The sequence below is a fragment of the Ictidomys tridecemlineatus genome, chromosome 11 (assembly GCF_052094955.1).
Source record: "Ictidomys tridecemlineatus isolate mIctTri1 chromosome 11, mIctTri1.hap1, whole genome shotgun sequence".
Taxonomy (NCBI): domain Eukaryota; kingdom Metazoa; phylum Chordata; class Mammalia; order Rodentia; family Sciuridae; genus Ictidomys; species Ictidomys tridecemlineatus.
Window position 1 is genome coordinate 10,280,202 of NC_135487.1, and position 17,113 is coordinate 10,297,314.

The following is a 17,113-nucleotide window of genomic DNA, read 5'->3' on the forward strand; positions in this document are numbered from 1 at the left end:
CCTTGTCAGTCTGGAATCCGGGGGCAGCAGTGACTGGCCGCAGCTGTTGGCCATCCTGGTCTGTGGGTGAAGATCTGAGGGCAGGGCCTTTCCTCCCGCTCCTTGTCCCCGAGAGCTGGGTCTGCAGTACTTTAAATCAGCTCGTTCCTGGAGAGGGTTGCTAGGTATTAGATCAATAGTTTTGTACTCACTGGCTTCAGGGGAAATTGTTCTGGAAGTCCCCAAGGACCCGAATCTCCAGGGCAAAGATCTAAATAAAATAATACTACCCAAGCATTTCATAAGGAGGGCCCTCTTCCCTGCTTCCTCTTCCCTGGATCCTGGCCTTGGCCATAGCTTTGCTCCTGGCTTTGCATAATAGAGGCCAGGAGGAACCAGAGCCCCAGTGTGGGCAGAGAGCGCCAATCCAGGTCACCCGCCCTGCTGGTGGAGAAGCGAGGACTTTTTTTTTCTGAGCCCCGCCCATTGGCTTGGTTTGGATTTGGTTCTCCTTTTCTGAAATGCTTCTGAAATGCTTCTCTGGCGTCAGGTTTCTCTTGGAAGCTCGTCACTGCCGTCCTTCCAGCCGGGCATTCCCAGGCCTGTCTCCGTGGTGGCCCTTCCAGATCCGATGTGAGGTCTTGAACGCCGCAGAAGCTCACCTGTATCTGGGGCTAGAGAGAAGCAGGTCACATTCAAGTGGGAGGACCAAGGCTGACTGTGGTCACTCTGTAGTCACAGATCACGCCCCAGAGTGTCCAGTGGAGCAGTGGCTGTTCCTGTGAGTCTCCCTCCAGATTCTCCAGCTAGAACCCAGTGTGAAGAGAATTTCACAGAAAACTTGAAAATCCCATGCCAGCTCTCGGAGCCATTGGCCTGGAGACCTGACCTGGAGTCGAGGCCAGAGAGGTCAGGGCAGGTTTTAGTGCCAAGGCAGGGAGGGGCCGGGTGGCGCTGTGGCGCAAGGTACTCAGGCGCTAAGCCAGGAGTTCAAGGTCAGCCTGGGCAGCTTAGCAGACCCTGACTCAAAATAAAATACAGAAGCCTGAGCATGTGGCTCAGCGGTTCGGTCCCCAGTGCTGGAAAAATAGGAGGGCAGGAGGAGGGGCTAGGGATCAGAGGTGTGCTGAGGGGGAAGGCTGGCATTGCTTCGGCAGGTACCTCGGGATCCCTGGTGGGTCATTCTTCCCCCAGGAATCTGGTGACGTCTGGGCCTCAGGATCACCACCATGGGAAGGGCATGTTGCCACCAGAGCTGGCAGTGCCCTTGTGTGCAAGGGGAACGGGTGGCCTCGCTGCCCGTGAAGAGGCTCTCTCAGTGGCATCTGGAGCCCTGCCCTGCGGGGTGGAGCTGAGAGCTGGCCTCCTAGAGGGCCAGGTGGTGGCGCTGGCCAGTTTGGGTAAGTTCTCCAGACAGTTCTCCCTGCTGCTGGCTTGAGGGGACGCCCTAGAGCTTCCATCTGAGGCCAGAGAATCGGGACAGTTTCTGGGAGAGTCCTTCAGGCTGGAACTAAAAGTTGGGGCCACTGATCCACTGGTCATACAACAACTCGGGGTGTGAGCGTGTCTCCTCTCGCCACCAGAGCAGCTTCGCCATCTGTGTATTGTGACTTATCATCTCCCCTTGCTCTCATTAGAGAAGTGACCAGGAGGTATTCGTTTCCTATAATCCCGCTCCCCGGGAACTGTGGAGACCAATAGAATCTCCACAGCCCAGTGCTGTGGGAGGACAGGAGGGCATGACGATGGCTCTGCTGCCTGTCGACACACAGTCGAAATGGAGGAGCCACTTGTCCAAAGTCGGAAGGCCTGCAGGGGTGCCCTGAGATGAGAGGCAGGTTTTTTGGCTCTTGCTCTTTGTTTTTGTGTCTTTTGATGATATTTGACCACCGGGCACTCTACACTGAGCTGCATCTCCAACTCCCTGCCCCGCTTTTTTAAAATATATTTTTAGTTGTTGGTGGACCTTTATTTTATTTATTTATATGTGGTGCTGAGAATAGAACCCAGTGCCTCACACATGCTAGGCATGCGCTCTACCACTGAGCTACAGCCCAAGCCCTCCGACCCCCGCCCTTTTAAAAAAAATTTTTTTTGATGGACAGCATGTCTTTATTTTATTTTTAATTTATTTTTTTAGTAGTAATTGGACAAAATACCTTTATTTTATTTATTTTTATGTGGTGCTGAGGATCAAACCCAGGGCCTCACACATGCTAGGGAAGCACTCTGCCACCAAGCTACAACCCCAGCCCTCCAACCCTTTTAATTTTTAAAATTTATTTTGAGACAGTCTTGCCAGGTTGCCCAAGCTGGCTTCAAACAACTTGCAATCCTCCTGCCTCAGCCTCCCAAGTCGCTGGGATTATAGGGGAGGGGGGGAGGCAGGAGGATGGCCAGTTCAAGGCCAGCCGCAGCAATTTAGTGAGGCCCTAATTCAAAATGAAAAGGACCAAGGAGGAGCTCAGTGGTAGAGCACTTGGCTTCAATTCCTAGAAAAAACCCAACCAACCAATCAACCATGGATCGTGGTCTGTGAAGTCCCCCCCACCCCCATGCTTTCTCACCCTGGGGCTAGCTGATTACCCTGCCCAGGCCTTGGAGTAAAATCGGGGTCCCCGCCATGTGATTAGACAGGGACTCTGGGGACTGTTTTCCTCCAGCACCCCGGTGTCTGGGTGGGATTGCTTGAGTGGTCTTGCACAGGCGCAGCCCAGGAAAGGGGAAGTGAAAGACAACCCAGAGCCAGCCGGCTCCAGGCTCCACAGGCCTGGCTCAAATGAGGCTTTGAGAAACTGCCCTCTTCCTGTCAGGGCGGGAGCAGGCCTGAACATGGGGTGCTCAGAACCCCAGGCAGGGCTCCTGCCGACGCCCGTGGCTTCCAGGCCAGCGTGGCTTCTGGGCCTCTGGTGTTTGCTAGGAACCTCTTGGCAGAGCCTCGCCATGTTCTGCCCACTCTGAGAGACATCCTTGGTCCCAGGTTCCAGGGCAGAGCGGTCACAGTGCCTTGAGGCTTGTGCTCTCTCCTTCTGAAGGGAGGAGCGTTTAACTGTAGAAACTGCGCTGGGTCCAAGTACCCGAGAGATCTGGCCTTCTTGGCCATCATCCTTCCTGCGCCCCAAAGGAAGCACAGGAAAAGGAAACCCACGAATGATTCCATACCTGCCTTTTGCTTTCAGCAGAGCTGTCAGAGCAGAGCACCTACAGGTCTCCAGCAAAGGGACCAGCAGCAGCGATTTGGGAGATCGAGAAGGAAAATGTGGAGCTGGTGCTGTATTTGGTGGCAAATAAGTGGCTTAGAAGCCTCAGTTTCACCAGTCTTGCTTATGAAGCAGTGCGGGGCCATGGCAGGCCAACCCTTTGTGACAGCTCTGCTGGGGGAGGGATCCAGCCAGTCCAAGCCAGTCCCCACGGCCTGGCACAGGTCCTTCCTGGGCAGGGGCTTGGCCATCCCCCAGGGACCTCAGCTGAAGGACATGGTTTTTCATGCCCTTTTAGAGGACCATCTTCTCCAAATCAAGGACCTCTGGTTCTTATGCAGGGAGGGCTCTGAGTTCTTCTGCCCCATAGTCCGCTGTCCTGCGGTTGGGTGACATTTCCTGGCTAAGAAGGGGGGGGATCTCAGGTTAGGGATTCTAGAATCACTAGAGTAAGGCAGAAGCATCACGGTTGCCTGGGTTGGGGGAGCAGCAGTCACCAGCAACCGGAACCTCTGCTGACACCCTCACGCTATCTAGGAAGAAGCAGCTAGAGTTCCTGCCCAGCCCCTACCTCCCCGTTCTGTTCAGTCACTGAAGCCCTGGGATGGCTCAGTGCCCCGTGCTCTGCCCTCCTGGGGAGGGTGCAGGGAGGAGCACTTTCTGAGGGTTTGGGCAGGTACACCCAGCCCCACCCCGGCTCAACAGCTGTTTCACCCAGGTGGGTGGCCGCCTCCAGCACTGGCCTTCTCCTGGAGGGCATCTGGCCGAGACTGCAGGAAGCAGAGGGACACTGGGCGAAGCCTGAGCCCCAGTCTCCCTCCTAAAATGGGAGGCTGTGGCTGAGCGATTATTTCTGCCTTTCCAGCAGGTTCAGCAGTCAGTTCCATTCACGGACACCCCGCCCCAGGCTCTGGCTCCCTTCACGCTTCCTGCACGGAGGTTCTCACTGAGTCCTGGGAAACTGCTGCTAAAAACTAAGGGCTCTCCAGCCAACTCTGGCCTCGCCTTGGACGCTGCTAGATCCTCCATAGAAATGCCCTTGGCAGTGGGGATCCAGGCCTGGGAGGTGCAACAGGCATTGCTCTTGAGAAGCTTGACTAAGAAGAAGGCACTTATTGGCTTGTCTGCTTGTTTATTTCTGAGGGGAAGGAATCAAGAGCGCTGGCCTTTCCCTTCAGACCTTTCTGAGGCTGGCCCATATGGTTAATGCAAGGTAGGGCGGGGTGAGCTGTCATGGTGGACTCCCCAAGGGAACAGTAGGTAGCTCTGACCACAGCAGCCCTTGTCCAGCTCCCATGATCCACACTAGTCCTCTTGGAGTCCCCCACTGAGGAGTCCATGCATCAAGGCTTAGGGGTACCTCAACTTATGAGGTAGTAAATGGTACAAGTGGCCTGAACTCTGCCTTTCCTCTGGGGACCTGCCCTGGAGAGGAAGAATGTCCCAGAAGATCTGGGGGCGGTTTGCCCAATCAGTGGCCATGCTGGGGGTAGGACTCCAAAACACAAGGCTGGCTGCACCTGTCACTGCTCCCGAGGCTTGTCCTCGCCCACAGTGCTCCTGCAGGGTCTCAGGACAGGCCTTGTAGACTAAGGGGACCTGGGGGTCTTTGCTACAGTCTGTCTCTAAGGTTCAGTTGAGCCAAAGTTGCCCAGTGTGGCCTTGAACTTGGAATCTTCCTGCCTCCCAAGTTGCTAGGATCACAGGTGTGTGCCACTATGCATGGCTGATTTAATTCTTGGGACAGTTTGAGGCGAGGGAGCAGCCCTTTGGTTGGGTCTTTTCTGCTCTTGGATTTCTGTCTCCTAGACCTCAACTGCTGAGGCTGTCCTAAACTTGCTGTCATCTAAATACGATTGGTCTCCTTGGAGCCAGTAGGGAGGCTGCTGTTACCTGGTGATCTCCCCCATGGGTAGCCCGAGAGCATGCCTCGGGTGGCGCCAGACTGAGTTTTCCTACAGCCATAGGCCTGCGTTCTGTGGGTGAGCAGGGACAGGCATGGCAGGGGCCGCAGAGGAGCCTGAAGTGGTCACCAGGTGGAGCACCCGTGCGTGCAGCCCGCTCTCAGCCCCGCAGCGCTTCCTGGTGTTGTTGGAGCAGGATTTTGTCCTCTATAAATATAGAGGTGTTACCCCTCCTCCTTCCCAGGATAGCCTGGGAGTCAGTGGCAGAGTTGGATCCAGATCACCCATCTGTTGGGCTGGCAGCATCAAATCCTGTGGCTTGGGGCTGGGGATGTGGCTCAAGCAGTAGCGTGCTTGCCTGGTATGCGTGCGGCCCGGGTTCGATCCTCAGCACCACATACCAACAAAGATGTTGTGTCCGCTGAGGGAAAAAAAAATAAATAAATAAATATTAAAAATTCTCTCTCTCTCCTCTCTCACTCTCTCTTAAAAAAAAAAAAGACAAATCCTGTGGCTTGACTGACTTGGGAGAGAGAAAGGAGGTCACCATCTTTTCTTCCTTACTTTCTTCTTCTTTTTTCCCCAGCTCAGGGGACTGGTTTAAGGGGTGCTCTACTTATTTTCATTCCCGGCCCCTTTTGCTTTTTGAGACAGGGTCTTGCTAAAGTTGCCCAGGCTGGCCTTGAACTTGTGGTCCTCCTGCTTCAGCCTCCCAAGGAACTGGAATTAGAGGTGTGTGCCTCTGTGCCCGGCTGTAACCATCTTTTCATTTGCCCATTTCATCTTTCACAGCTGCCTTTGAGTTACCTATTATAGAACAATCTGGAAGGGCTGCTTGGTACTAGCTATGGCACTTATAGTGTTTTGTGTTTGTGTGTCTACGAAGAGACAAAACAAGGGCAGCCCAGAGCAGGGTGGGACCAACCCTGATTAAAAGGCTCTGCGTCAGGCATTCTTGGCTGCTGGAGAGTGCCGCCCACATTTCCCCGAAGCCACGGGGTCTGGCTTAGTCTCCTGATGGCCAGTCTTCCCAGGGGGCTCAGGGAGCACCCACCCCCTGGCTGGGAAGGGCTCTGGCATGAGCTGAACCAGCTGTCCCCAGGCCTGGTGCCTGAGTCCCCCCAAAAACCAGACAGAAGAGTCACTTAGCCCATCCTGGGTGTTGAGACGGAGGCCAGGCCGCTCCCGGACCTTGGGGAGGCCAGCTTCTAAAGGGCACTGTGAGAATGAGCGGCCTCCGCACCCCCAACTCTCCCTGCTTGTCTAGATTGTCTTTTTCTTTTTTTTTTTTTTCTTTTTTTTAGAGGGAAGGAGGGAGAGAGAGAGAGAGAGAGAGAGAGAGAGAGAGAGAGAGAGAGAGAATTTTTAAATATTTTTTACTTCTCGGCGGACACAACATCTTTGTTGGTATGTGGTGCTGAGGATCGAACCCGGGCCGCACGCATGCCAGGCGAGCGTGAGCCACATCCCCAGCCCCTAGATTTTCTTCTGATGAGAACTTTTTCATCCTCCCTTGGTCAGGAGAACCAGCCCACCTGCCTCTGGCTCGTCTGTGGCCACCTCCCCGGGACTGTCCCTCTTGTCTTTCCTGTTGGGGAAGGAACTCTCCGGCTGACTCCACCCGATCTTGTTCTCCCAACACCCTTTTGGCAAAACTGGTCCCAGGAGTTTTCCTATTTGCTTTCCTGTCACGTGCTCCTTTGTTCTCTCCCTCCCTCCTTGCAGCTCCCTCCCTCTCCTCCGTCTTCCCCCTCTTCTTCCCATCTCTCTCATCATCTCATGGACAGTCTTGCGTCAGCTATGCCCGCATCCCTCCATTATTTTGAAACAGATTCCGACATCCATAAATACTTCAGTGTCTATTGCTCCAAGATGAGGACTCTTTTCTCATATAACCCAGTACCACCTTTACATCTTTAAAAAGTTGGCCAGGCACCATGGCACACACCTGTCATCCCAGTGATTCATTCAGGAGGCTGAGGCAGGAGGATCACAAGTTCAAGGCCAGCCTCAGCAACTTATCAAGACCCTGTCTCAAAATTGTAAAAAAATAAAGGAAAAGGTGTGTGGCTGTAGGCCAGTTTATAGCACCTCTTGGTACAAAAAAAATTAAAAATTTTTCCTTAATATCATCAAATTTCTACTGAGTTTTTCAGCTCCAATTGCTTCATTCATTAAGGCTGTTTCTGGACATGCTCGTTTGTTAAGCAGGTTCCCCTCACACTTCCTGCCCTCCCTCCCTGTGTCCTGCCCCCTCACCCAGGTTCCCTTCATCAAGCATCTCCCTTTCTAAAGGCCCTCCGTGCTGCGGCTGCTGTTCCCTAACCGGGTCCTCTACCCCCAGAAACCCCCAAGCCCTGCCCTCGGGGGCACCTTGTCCGGCTCAGTTTGTTTTGTTTTGCTGTACCTGGATAGAACCAGGGTCCTCTACCACGGAGTGACAGCCCCAGCCCCAGCCCCTTCTTTTTTTTTAAATATTAATTTTTTAGTTGTAGTTGGACACAATACCTTTATTTTATTTATTTTATTTATTTTTATGTGGTGCTAAGGGCTGAACCCCAGGGCCTTGTACCTTCTAGGCACGTGCTGTACCGCAGAGCCACAACCTCAGCTCCATCCCAGAGCCACAACCTTAGCTCCATTTTATTTTAGGGACAGGGTGTCCCTAAGTTGTTGAGGCTGCCTTGAACTTTTGATCCTCCTGTCTTAGCCTTCTGAGTCACTGGGATTAGAGGTGTGTGCCACTGCACCTGGCCTGCATACCCTTCCTCTGTTTTTGTTGGGTTGTTTGGTTCTGGGGATCAAACTTTGTGCATGGTAACAGCTTTGTGCATGTTAGGCATGCTCTCTACCACGGAACTGTTTCTGGCCCTTTTAATTTTTTTATTTAGAGCCAGAGCCTTGGTAACTTATCCTGCTGGCCTTGAATTTGCAATCCTCCTGCTTCATCAGTAGCTGGGATGACAGGTGTGCCCCACTGTGCCTAGCCCTGCCTTTTTTTTTTAAATAGCACTTATGGTTCCCGGATGCTATTTTATATATTTGCACATAGTTTATCTCTGCCACCAGAATGTAAGTTTTATAAGGACTTAAGGACTTTGTAAAAGAATAGTATCTACTGGGCACAGTGGCATACATGTGTAATCCCAGCTACTCCGAGGACTGAGGCAGAACTGCAAGTTCATGCCTAGCTGGGCAACTTAGTGAGACCCTGTTTAAAAAAAAGAAAAAGAAGAAGCAGCAGCAGCAGCTTTAGGGATGTAGATGTAGTAGTTTAGTGGCAGAAGGCCCCTGGGTTCAATCCCTAGTACTGTGAAGTAAATAAATAAAAGGAATAGTACCTGACGTACATGAAGTAGGTGCTCAGTAATTAAAAAAATTTTTTTTTAGTTATAGATGGACACATATTTATTTATTTTTATGTGGTGCTGAGGGTAGAACCCAGGGCCTCACACATGCCAGGCAAACGCTCTACCACTGAGCTCCAGCCCCAGCCCTCAGTAATATTTTTTAAAAAATATTTTCCTTTGTAGATGGACACAATACCTTTATTTATTTTTTATTTTTATTTATTTATTTTTTATTTTTGATACAATAAATAAATAATTTTTATTTATTTATTTTTTATTTTTGGTACACAGGATTGAACTCAGGGGCACTCAACCACTGAGCCACACCCCCAACCCTATTTTGTATTTTATTTAGAGACAGGGTCTCACTAAATTGCTAAGCACCTCGCCATTGCTGAGGCTGGCTTTGAACTCGTGACCCTCCTGTCTCAGCCTCCCAAGCTGCTGGGATTACAGGCGAGCGCCACTACGCCACTGGGCTATTTATTTTTATGCGGTGCTGAGGATCAAACCCAGGGCCTCACATGTGCTAGGCAAGTGCTCTGTCACTGAACTACAACCCCAGCCCTTCAGTTATATTTTTGACCTGTGTGACTTGACTCTGCAGGCTTGAGCCACCCTCTCTGGCCACTGCTGAACTGAATTTTGAGCAAGAGACGCCTCCCCAGCCCAACCTGTCCCAAGGGTGCTTGCCCCCGCTGCCAAATTCTACCCAGCGGATCAGCAAGTTTCTTCTTACAGAGCTGAATAGTCAGAGTTTCGGGCTCTGCAGGCCATGTAGTCTCAGTTGCCTTTATTCAACTTGGCTGTTGTAATGCCAGAGCAGGTGTAGATGTGGGTTCCAATAAAACTTTATTGGCAAAAACAAGAGCAAGCCCCTGGCCATACTGGCCAACTCCGCTCACCCCATGCCAGGAGTGTTCTGCCCTCTCCAGGTCCACATGGACAGAGGCCAACAGCAGAGCGACTCGACAGTCTTGAGCCGCAGGGTGAATTTCTTCCTAGGAGTGGGGTCTCCTCCGAGCAGCTAGGGCTTATTGTGACTCAAAAGACACTTCCTGGCTTCTGGGGGAAGCTGGTGTGGGGCACAGGAGGGAGGGTCACTGGCACACCTTCTCAGAAACGGCCTGGCGGGCCTCAGTGCCTGCAAGGAGCCGACTACAGACGACCCAGAGTCCATATCAACCAGGCCCTTCATTCTCCCGATTTGGGAAGGGACACTGCATTTTCTTTTAATTCTCCTCAACGTATAGGGCCGGAATGCAGATGTCCTGACATTTGTGTACTTGTTCCCTCAGGTCCTGGAGCTCACATTTGGTGAAAAGACCTGGGAGAGCTGAGCTGGGTATGAGGCGCAGGCCTGCAACCACAGCTACGTGGGAGGCCGAGGCAGAGGATGGCAGGTTGAAACTAGCCTGGGCAACTTAATGAGACTCAAAATTTAAAAAATAAATAAAAAGGACTGGGGATGTAACTCAGCGGTAAAAAGCCCCTAGGTTCAAAAAAAGAAAAAAGAAAAGAAAAGAAAGAGAGAAAAGACCGGGGTTTAAAATCTGGCTCTGCTGCTTACTCGCTTGGTGACCCACTTTATGGGGTTGCTCTGATGATTAAGTATGTTCCTGAGCTGCACTGTCATCACAGCTGCTGGCCCCCGAGTGTGGACAAGGTGTCACGCCCTTTGATCAATACAGTGCGACCATCATCTGAACCCTCATGACATCCTTTAGAAGGGTTCCAAGGAAGGTACTAAGCCCATTTTAAAGATGGGGAGACTGAGTGTACAGGTCACACAGCAAGTGAGTTTCAGAGTCGGATTCAAGCATATTATCTGACCCTAGAATCCACACACTGAGCAGTGCTTGGTAAATGTGGCTCGTGCCACAGCCGGCGTCGGCTCCCCACAAGTGTCTCTGGGCTGGAAGATGGCAGTTGTCTCCCAGGCTGGGCTGTCTGCTGTGCTCGTCCCAGTCCTGTCATCCAGGGGTCCTTGTACACGTGAAGGTTGTCTTCCACAGCTGTTCTTTCAGAGTCTTACTGGTGGCCATTGGCTGTGGCCTCTCTGTGGCTAAGGGACAGCGCATCTGCTTCTATTTACCTTGCCATGCTTTGCTGACCAGATAGATCCCAAGGCACAAGCCCAAGCTGTTGACACAGCTCCGCGAGCTCTTGCATCATTTATCGTCTTCTTCTTCTTCTTCTTCTTCTTCTTCTTTTTTTTTTTTTTTTTGGTGCTGGGGATGAACTTTGGCAGAGAAGTGCTCTGCCCCTGAGCCGCACCCCAGCCCTATGCATTATTGATTCCTGGACATTGTTTTTCTTTTCCTTTTCAGTAGGAGATCTGTGTTGGGCTATAGCATTGATTCAGGCTCATTTTATCACCTGAGATGATGGGATTACTCTTTTAGTAAAGAATGATTAAAGAGGGCACTGGTCCCAGTGGTCTAGAGGCTGAGTTCAAGGCTAGCCTCAGCAATTTAGTGAGGCCCTAAGCAACTTAGTGAGACCCTGTCTCTAAATAAAATATAAGAAGGGCTGGGGGTGTGGCTCAGTGGTGAAGCACCAGTACCAAGAGTGGGAGTTAGGACCCTGCTGGTGAAGAAGAGGTGAGGGACAGAGCAGAGGCAGCGCTGTGCTCTTGCATTTGAATTTATGTTTACCCAAGTGCTGTGCCACTGTTGTGACCAAGAAAATGGGTTCAACATTGTAAATAATCTCCACTGCTTAGTGAGCACCTGCTGCTCACCTGACCTGTGCAGTAGTGTACCAGCAAAGTGTCAATGGTGACAGATGTGTTCTGGACTTACACTAATGCAGTGGCCACATGTGGCCACTGAGCATTTGGAATGGGGCTACTGCAACTGGAGCTGATTTTTAAAATTTTGTGTCATTTACATTTAAGCTTAAATAGCCTCATGGGGTAGAGGCTACGGATTTGACAGCTCAGCTCTAACAAATCCTTTTAACGTGTTATAGACAACAAAAAATTAAGGTTAAAGTGTCAAGTAATTTAACAAAAGTGTGCAGCTCTGTAGCAGCAGCACCCTGTGTCCTACCTCCTGAGCCCTCTCCTCATGGTCAAGGTGAAGAAGTCCTGAATAGCTGGGCGCAGCAGCACATCTCAGCTTCTTGGGAAGCTGAGGCAGGAGGATGGCAGGTTCCAGCCTGAGCAACTTAGTGAGACTCTGTCTCAAATTTAAAAAATATAAAGGGCTGGATGTAGCTCAGTGGTAGAGCATCTGTGGGTTCAATCCCCAGAACCAGAAAACAAAAAAGGCCTTAATAAATGGGCTGAGGGTCAACGGTCCTCGATAGAAAGACTCAATATTGCAAAGATTTCATTTCTTTCCACAGATAATCTCTGGATTCAGCATGAATCTATTAAATACCCAGAAGGGAATTATAATGAAATTTGATTCTAAAAGAATGGGTTGGAATGATCAAAACAGTTTTGAAAAAGAGTAATTGGGATAGGGGAAGGAGTAGACTTATCTGCCCACATCCAAGTAATGAATAAAGTGAAAATAATTAAAAACAGGGTGCGGACACAGAATGACAGCAGATCAATAACGCAGAATAGTTTAGAAAGGGGCGTATCAAGTCACATCTCAATAGGGAGGGCTGGTCCATTCATTAATATGAGGAAATGGTTTCCTTCCAGAAGATAATGAAGCTGGATCCTTATTGCACATAATATATAAAGATCTGAACATAATAAAAAAGAAAAGAAAAGAAAAAAAAAAAAAACAAGGTTGGGGTGTAGCTTAGTGGTCGAGTGCTTGCCTAGCATGTGCAAAGCCCTGGGTTCAATGTTCAGCACTACAAAAAAATAGAATAAAATATAAAGTCCTAAAGCTGTAAAACCAGTGCAGTGGCGCACACCTGCAATCCCAGCTACTCAGGAGACTGAGGTAGGAGGATCTCTAGTTCAAGGCCAGCCTGGGTAATTGAGTGAGACCCTGTCTCAAAAAAAAAAAAAAAAAAAAGTAAAAAGGCCTGAGGTTATTGCTCCATGGTGCAGCCCCATGCTGTCCACGGGCTGAGGGTGTGGCTCTGTGGCACAGCACCCTGCTGTCCACAGGGGACCAGGATAGCAGGAGGACTTGAGGCATCATGTGCCCCTTCATGTTGCCTATATTTTCCCAATAAACGGCTGTTGTCTGTGGATCATTTAATTTTGTTACCTTGGCTTGAGAAAGGAATCCTAGTTCCTGCCTATCGGCTCAAAATCTCATTGCCTGCCGGGATTTCCTGGCTTGGGCCCCCTCCCTGTTCACACCCACGCACACGCCCACACGCATCCTGGCCCCCTAACTCCAGTGTCACCACAGCTGAGGCTACTTTCATAATCAAGAAGACGAATAAACCTTCTGCTTTTGAAGTTTTTATTTTCCTAGCTAATTATTTTTTGTAGTGTCCAGGACTAAACCCAGGGCCTCTCGCCTGCTCCGCACGTCTTCTACCATGAGCTACACCCTCAGCCCCCCTTTTCTGAAATTTTATTTATTTTTGGAGGGAGTAACGGGAGTTGAACTTAGGGGCACTCAACAGCAGCCACATCCCCTGCATTTTTCATTTCCAGACAGGGTCTTGCTGAGTTGTTGAGGCTGGCTTTGAACTTACTTCTGGAGCATCTGGGATTACAGGGTTTTTAAACTCTGTGTGTGTGTGTGTGTGTGTGTGTTGCTGGAGATTGAGCCCAGGGCTTTGTGCATGCAAGACAAGCACTCTACCAACTGAGCTATATCCCTGGCCCCTTACCTTTTTTTATTAGTTCATTGTAGATATGCATAATATTGATGTTCGTTTTGACATAATTATGCATGGAGTATAATTTGCTCCAAGTCAATTTCCAGTACTTCCCTTTTTCCTCCCCTCTTCCCCCTCCTGTTCCCTTTTTCTCTGCTGATCTTTTTCTGTTTATTTATAGTTCTTAGAACATTAGTGCATTATGGATATACATCAAGGTGAAATTCACCATGGTGTATTTATGTGTGTCATGGGTGTCTGATCAGATTTGTCCCACTGTTCCTCCTCTTTCCCATCCCCCTCGACCCTGTCAGTCTGTCCCCTTCTTCTGCTGCCTTGATCTCTCCTCTGTTCTCATGGAAATCCCCTGCCTCTTTCAGGTCTTGCTTTTTAAATGAGGAAGTTATGCCAAATCTCTAAGGAGCCTTTCATCTATTTAAGATGCTCTGATCTCACATTTTGAAATTAAAAAACAAGCCCTTGTGGTGGTGGTGGTGCAGCCTGTAATCCCAGTGGCTGGGAGCCTGAGGCTGGGAGCCTGAGGCTGGAGGATCGCAAGTTCAAAGCCAGCTTCAGGAACTTAGTGAGGCACTAAGCAACTCAGGGAGACTCTGTCTCTAAATAAAAAATAAAACAGGCTGGGGATGTGGCTCAGTGGTTAAGCACCCCCGGGTTCAAACTCTGCTACCAAAAAAAAAAAAAAAAAAGAAGAAGAAGAAGAAAAGAAATTAAAATACCTTTTTCCCTAATACCTGTGTTGAACTTGACCCTGAAGCCTGTAGGAGTGCCTCCAGCCACTGCAGAGGCACAGGGCAGGTCTGGCGGTTCCCTTCTCTGTCTTTATCTCCTGAAGCCTTTCCTCCTGAGGCACATTTGCCTGCCTGGGGGATGGGCAGACCCTGCAGGACTGTCCCCAGCCAGCAGGGCTGCTGGGCTTGCCCTGGGCCATGGGGGAGAGAGGCCATTTGTTGTGGGGCTGAATGGCTGGCCTGCCTCCAGGAGCACATGCTTCCTGGTGCGTGGACGTGTCTTGCCTGCTGCAGCCCTTGCTCCCACTGCTTCCAGAAAACGCTTCAGAACACCTTTGTCCCCAGAGTTCAAACCTGAGACCAGGTCTGTGCTCTTGTGTCTTGCGAGCTTCTCCCTCTGGCAACGGCCAACCAGGATGTGCTAACCTGAGCCTGGTCAGACGTCTCTCCCAGGGCTTTGTGCAGTTGCAGGGGACGCAGACCCAGCTGCCACCGTCTTCCCAGAGCCCGCTCTGTGCTGCGGGTCACCCACCTGCCCTCCAAATCTCCTTGCATCAGTTGGACCTGGGAACAATGTCCTCCTTGGTGAAGGGCCCGACATGAGCCTGGCACACGTCCAGATCCACGTTCAGCTTTGCCAGTGTCTTCAGGCCGCCATGGCCCCTGAGCAGCCTTCTGCAAGGACACCGGCCTTGGTTGTGCAGAGGGCAGCCAGCTCCACGCAGGGCCACTGTTGTTGAGCTCCGGGTGCCTGTGCAGGTGTGGGCGCTGTGAGCTGTGAGGGTGGCACCCTGCGTGGTGCCCCTGGCCAGATCCGGTGTGTGCCTGGGACTCCCTCACCAGCATCATCGCAAGGCGCTTACTGAAGGACTTTCGGGGACAGGGCTGTGAGGAGTCGGGCTTTATCCTCTGGAGCTCCAGGGCGGATCGGCAGCAGGGCCGGGCTTTTAAGGCAGACTGACGGTCACTGTGGGGATGTCATCTGGCAGGGCTTTTCTCAGCTGCCTTCTTGATTCCTGAACTTCTGTAGCCCTGCTCTTTATCCACTTTGACGTTTTTTCTTCCAGCTGCAGAGCTACTTTGCCGCATGTGAGGACGAGACCCCTGCCATCCGCAACCACGACAAGGTCCTGCAGCGCCTGTGCGAGCACCTGGACCACGCGCTGCTGTACGGGTGAGTGGTGCCCGGCCCGGTGCCTGCAGAAGGCGATGCCCGGCCTCATCTGCCTTAGTTCCTGTCTGCCTTGCCAGGGGAGGCTGGTCTCGCTGAAGTGGGCCACGGCTATCCCAGGTAGCTCTGTGAACCCATGTGGCAGGCGCACCCGCCTGGGGGAGGGCTCGGGGCCACGCACAGGTTGCCTGTGGCCTGACTGGTGGCAGCTGGTGGGCCAGCCCCACCCAGGCCCCAGCGCTGCCGTCCTGTCCTCACAGGCTGCAGGACCTCTCCTCTGGTTACTGGGTGCTTGTCGTGCATTTCACCCGGAGAGAGGCCATCAAGCAGATTGAGGTGCTGCAGCACGTGGCCACCAACCTGGGGCGCAGTGAGTAGTGCCAGGGAGACACGGGGCAGAGGCACACACCCCCAGGGCAGCTCGGGCTCAGGTTCAGCTTGTCAGCCCTGGGAGACTGCCTGCCTTGTGGCATCTGGTGGCAGGGGCGTTAAGATGCTCCACAAGAGCCCCGTTTTCCCTGCACGTGACAGTTTGTGGGTGCTTTGGGGATGGGGGGGGTATGACGTAGACGAGAACTGGACTGCTCTTAGAGCCCAGACTGAGCACGGGGAGGACTCTGGTTTCTGTCCCCGAGCTGGGATCTGGGTTAGCCTGCAGGACAGGACAGAGTCCGCGCACAGCTCAGCCTGGCCGAGTGTGTCCCCGCCCTCTCTCAGATGTTCCTGGCCGGCCATGGGGGGCCTGAGGGCCGTCGGAGAACCTGGTCCTCAGCGGCCCTTTCTCCTCTCTGCCTTGGCCTGCAGGCCGGGCCTGGCTGTACCTGGCCCTCAACGAGAACTCCCTGGAGAGCTACCTGCGTCTGTTCCAGGAGAACCTGGGCCTGCTGCAGAAGTACTACGTCAGGTGAGGGCGACGCTGTCTCATCGCCTCCAGCTCCCCTGAGCCTCCTCCCAAAGCTTCCTGTCACATGTGGATACCATACTGGGCCACATCAGAGACCTAGCCTGGCACTGCATGCTGAGGACACAGTGGCAATGGCCAAAGAGCCCCGGGGGGCTTGCTGGAAGTGTGGTGGCTTCCTCCGGCAGCTCTGGGTCCTGCGGGGCCTGTGCACAGCTGCTGCCCTGCCTCAGCCTGAGCCTGTGTTCCACCTCTGCCTCAGCCCTTGTTGGGGTCACTGCAGGGACAGATTGCTTACAGCAACTGCTGAGAGTCTGACAAGCCTTATGCCACAGGCCCAGCTCTGGAGACAGTGGCCGGCGAGTGCCATGTGGCTCAGACCCAGGAGAATGCTGGGAAGAAGGGAGTGGGGTCACATGTCTCGTTGCAACACAGTTGGTTGCTGGTGAAGTTGGGCCGAGCCGGCAACCAGACCCAGAACACCAGTGTCGCTTCCTCCTTGTCCTTCAGGAACGCCCTGGTCTGCAGCCACGACCACCTGACGCTCTTCCTGACCTTGGTGTCTGGGCTGGAGTTCATTCGGTTTGACCTGGATCTGGTGAGACGCCATAGCTCTCGCTGCTGGAGTGCGAAGGGTGTGGCTGAGCTTGAGCATTGCTCCGTTGCTCAGGAGAGGGAGAGAAGCTTTCGGGGTTGGCAGAAGTGAAGGCAGAGGAGAGAGTCTCTCCCAGCTCCCTGTGGCGAGGATTCCTGATATAGGTGACTTCTCCCTCTCCAGCAACATGGAGAAAAACCCCACTCCCAGAAGCACTGGCCTTCATGTTTAGGGCATGTGTGTCTGGGAAGGACAAGGCCCGTCCACCTGTGTTTCCTGGGAGTCTGGCTTCCCAGCTGTTGTGCCCCCTGCTGCTCTCTCCAAATTCTCCAGCCAGGCACTGTACAGTGGTCCCCCTGACCCCCAGACCCTAATGGAGGCCTGAAACTGCAGAGAGTACCAAGCTCTCTAGAGAGTGGTTTTTCCTTCACAAACGTGCCCAAGGTAGAGTTTAGTTGTAAATCAGGCTTAGTAAGGGATATCAGCTGGGCATGGTGGTGCATGTCTGTAACCCCGGG

General features: G+C 52.1%; 1 protein-coding gene across 4 annotated transcripts in view; it reads left to right on the top strand.

Moving 5' to 3' along the window:
- The window catches only part of Plekhm2 (pleckstrin homology and RUN domain containing M2), a 36,309-nt gene that overhangs the window by 4,572 nt on the left and 14,624 nt on the right, over positions 1 to 17,113 (top strand). For all 4 annotated transcript variants that reach the window (XR_013427464.1, XR_013427465.1, XM_078025352.1 and 1 more), the window contains exons 2-5: positions 14,996 to 15,102; positions 15,360 to 15,469; positions 15,904 to 16,003; positions 16,511 to 16,598. Coding sequence is in view for 2 of the 4 variants with exons in the window: in XM_078025352.1 (XP_077881478.1) it covers positions 14,996 to 15,102; positions 15,360 to 15,469; positions 15,904 to 16,003; positions 16,511 to 16,598 (405 nt within the window). In the remaining 2 variants the exon portion in view is untranslated. The remainder of the gene's footprint in view (positions 1 to 14,995; positions 15,103 to 15,359; positions 15,470 to 15,903; positions 16,004 to 16,510; positions 16,599 to 17,113) is intronic.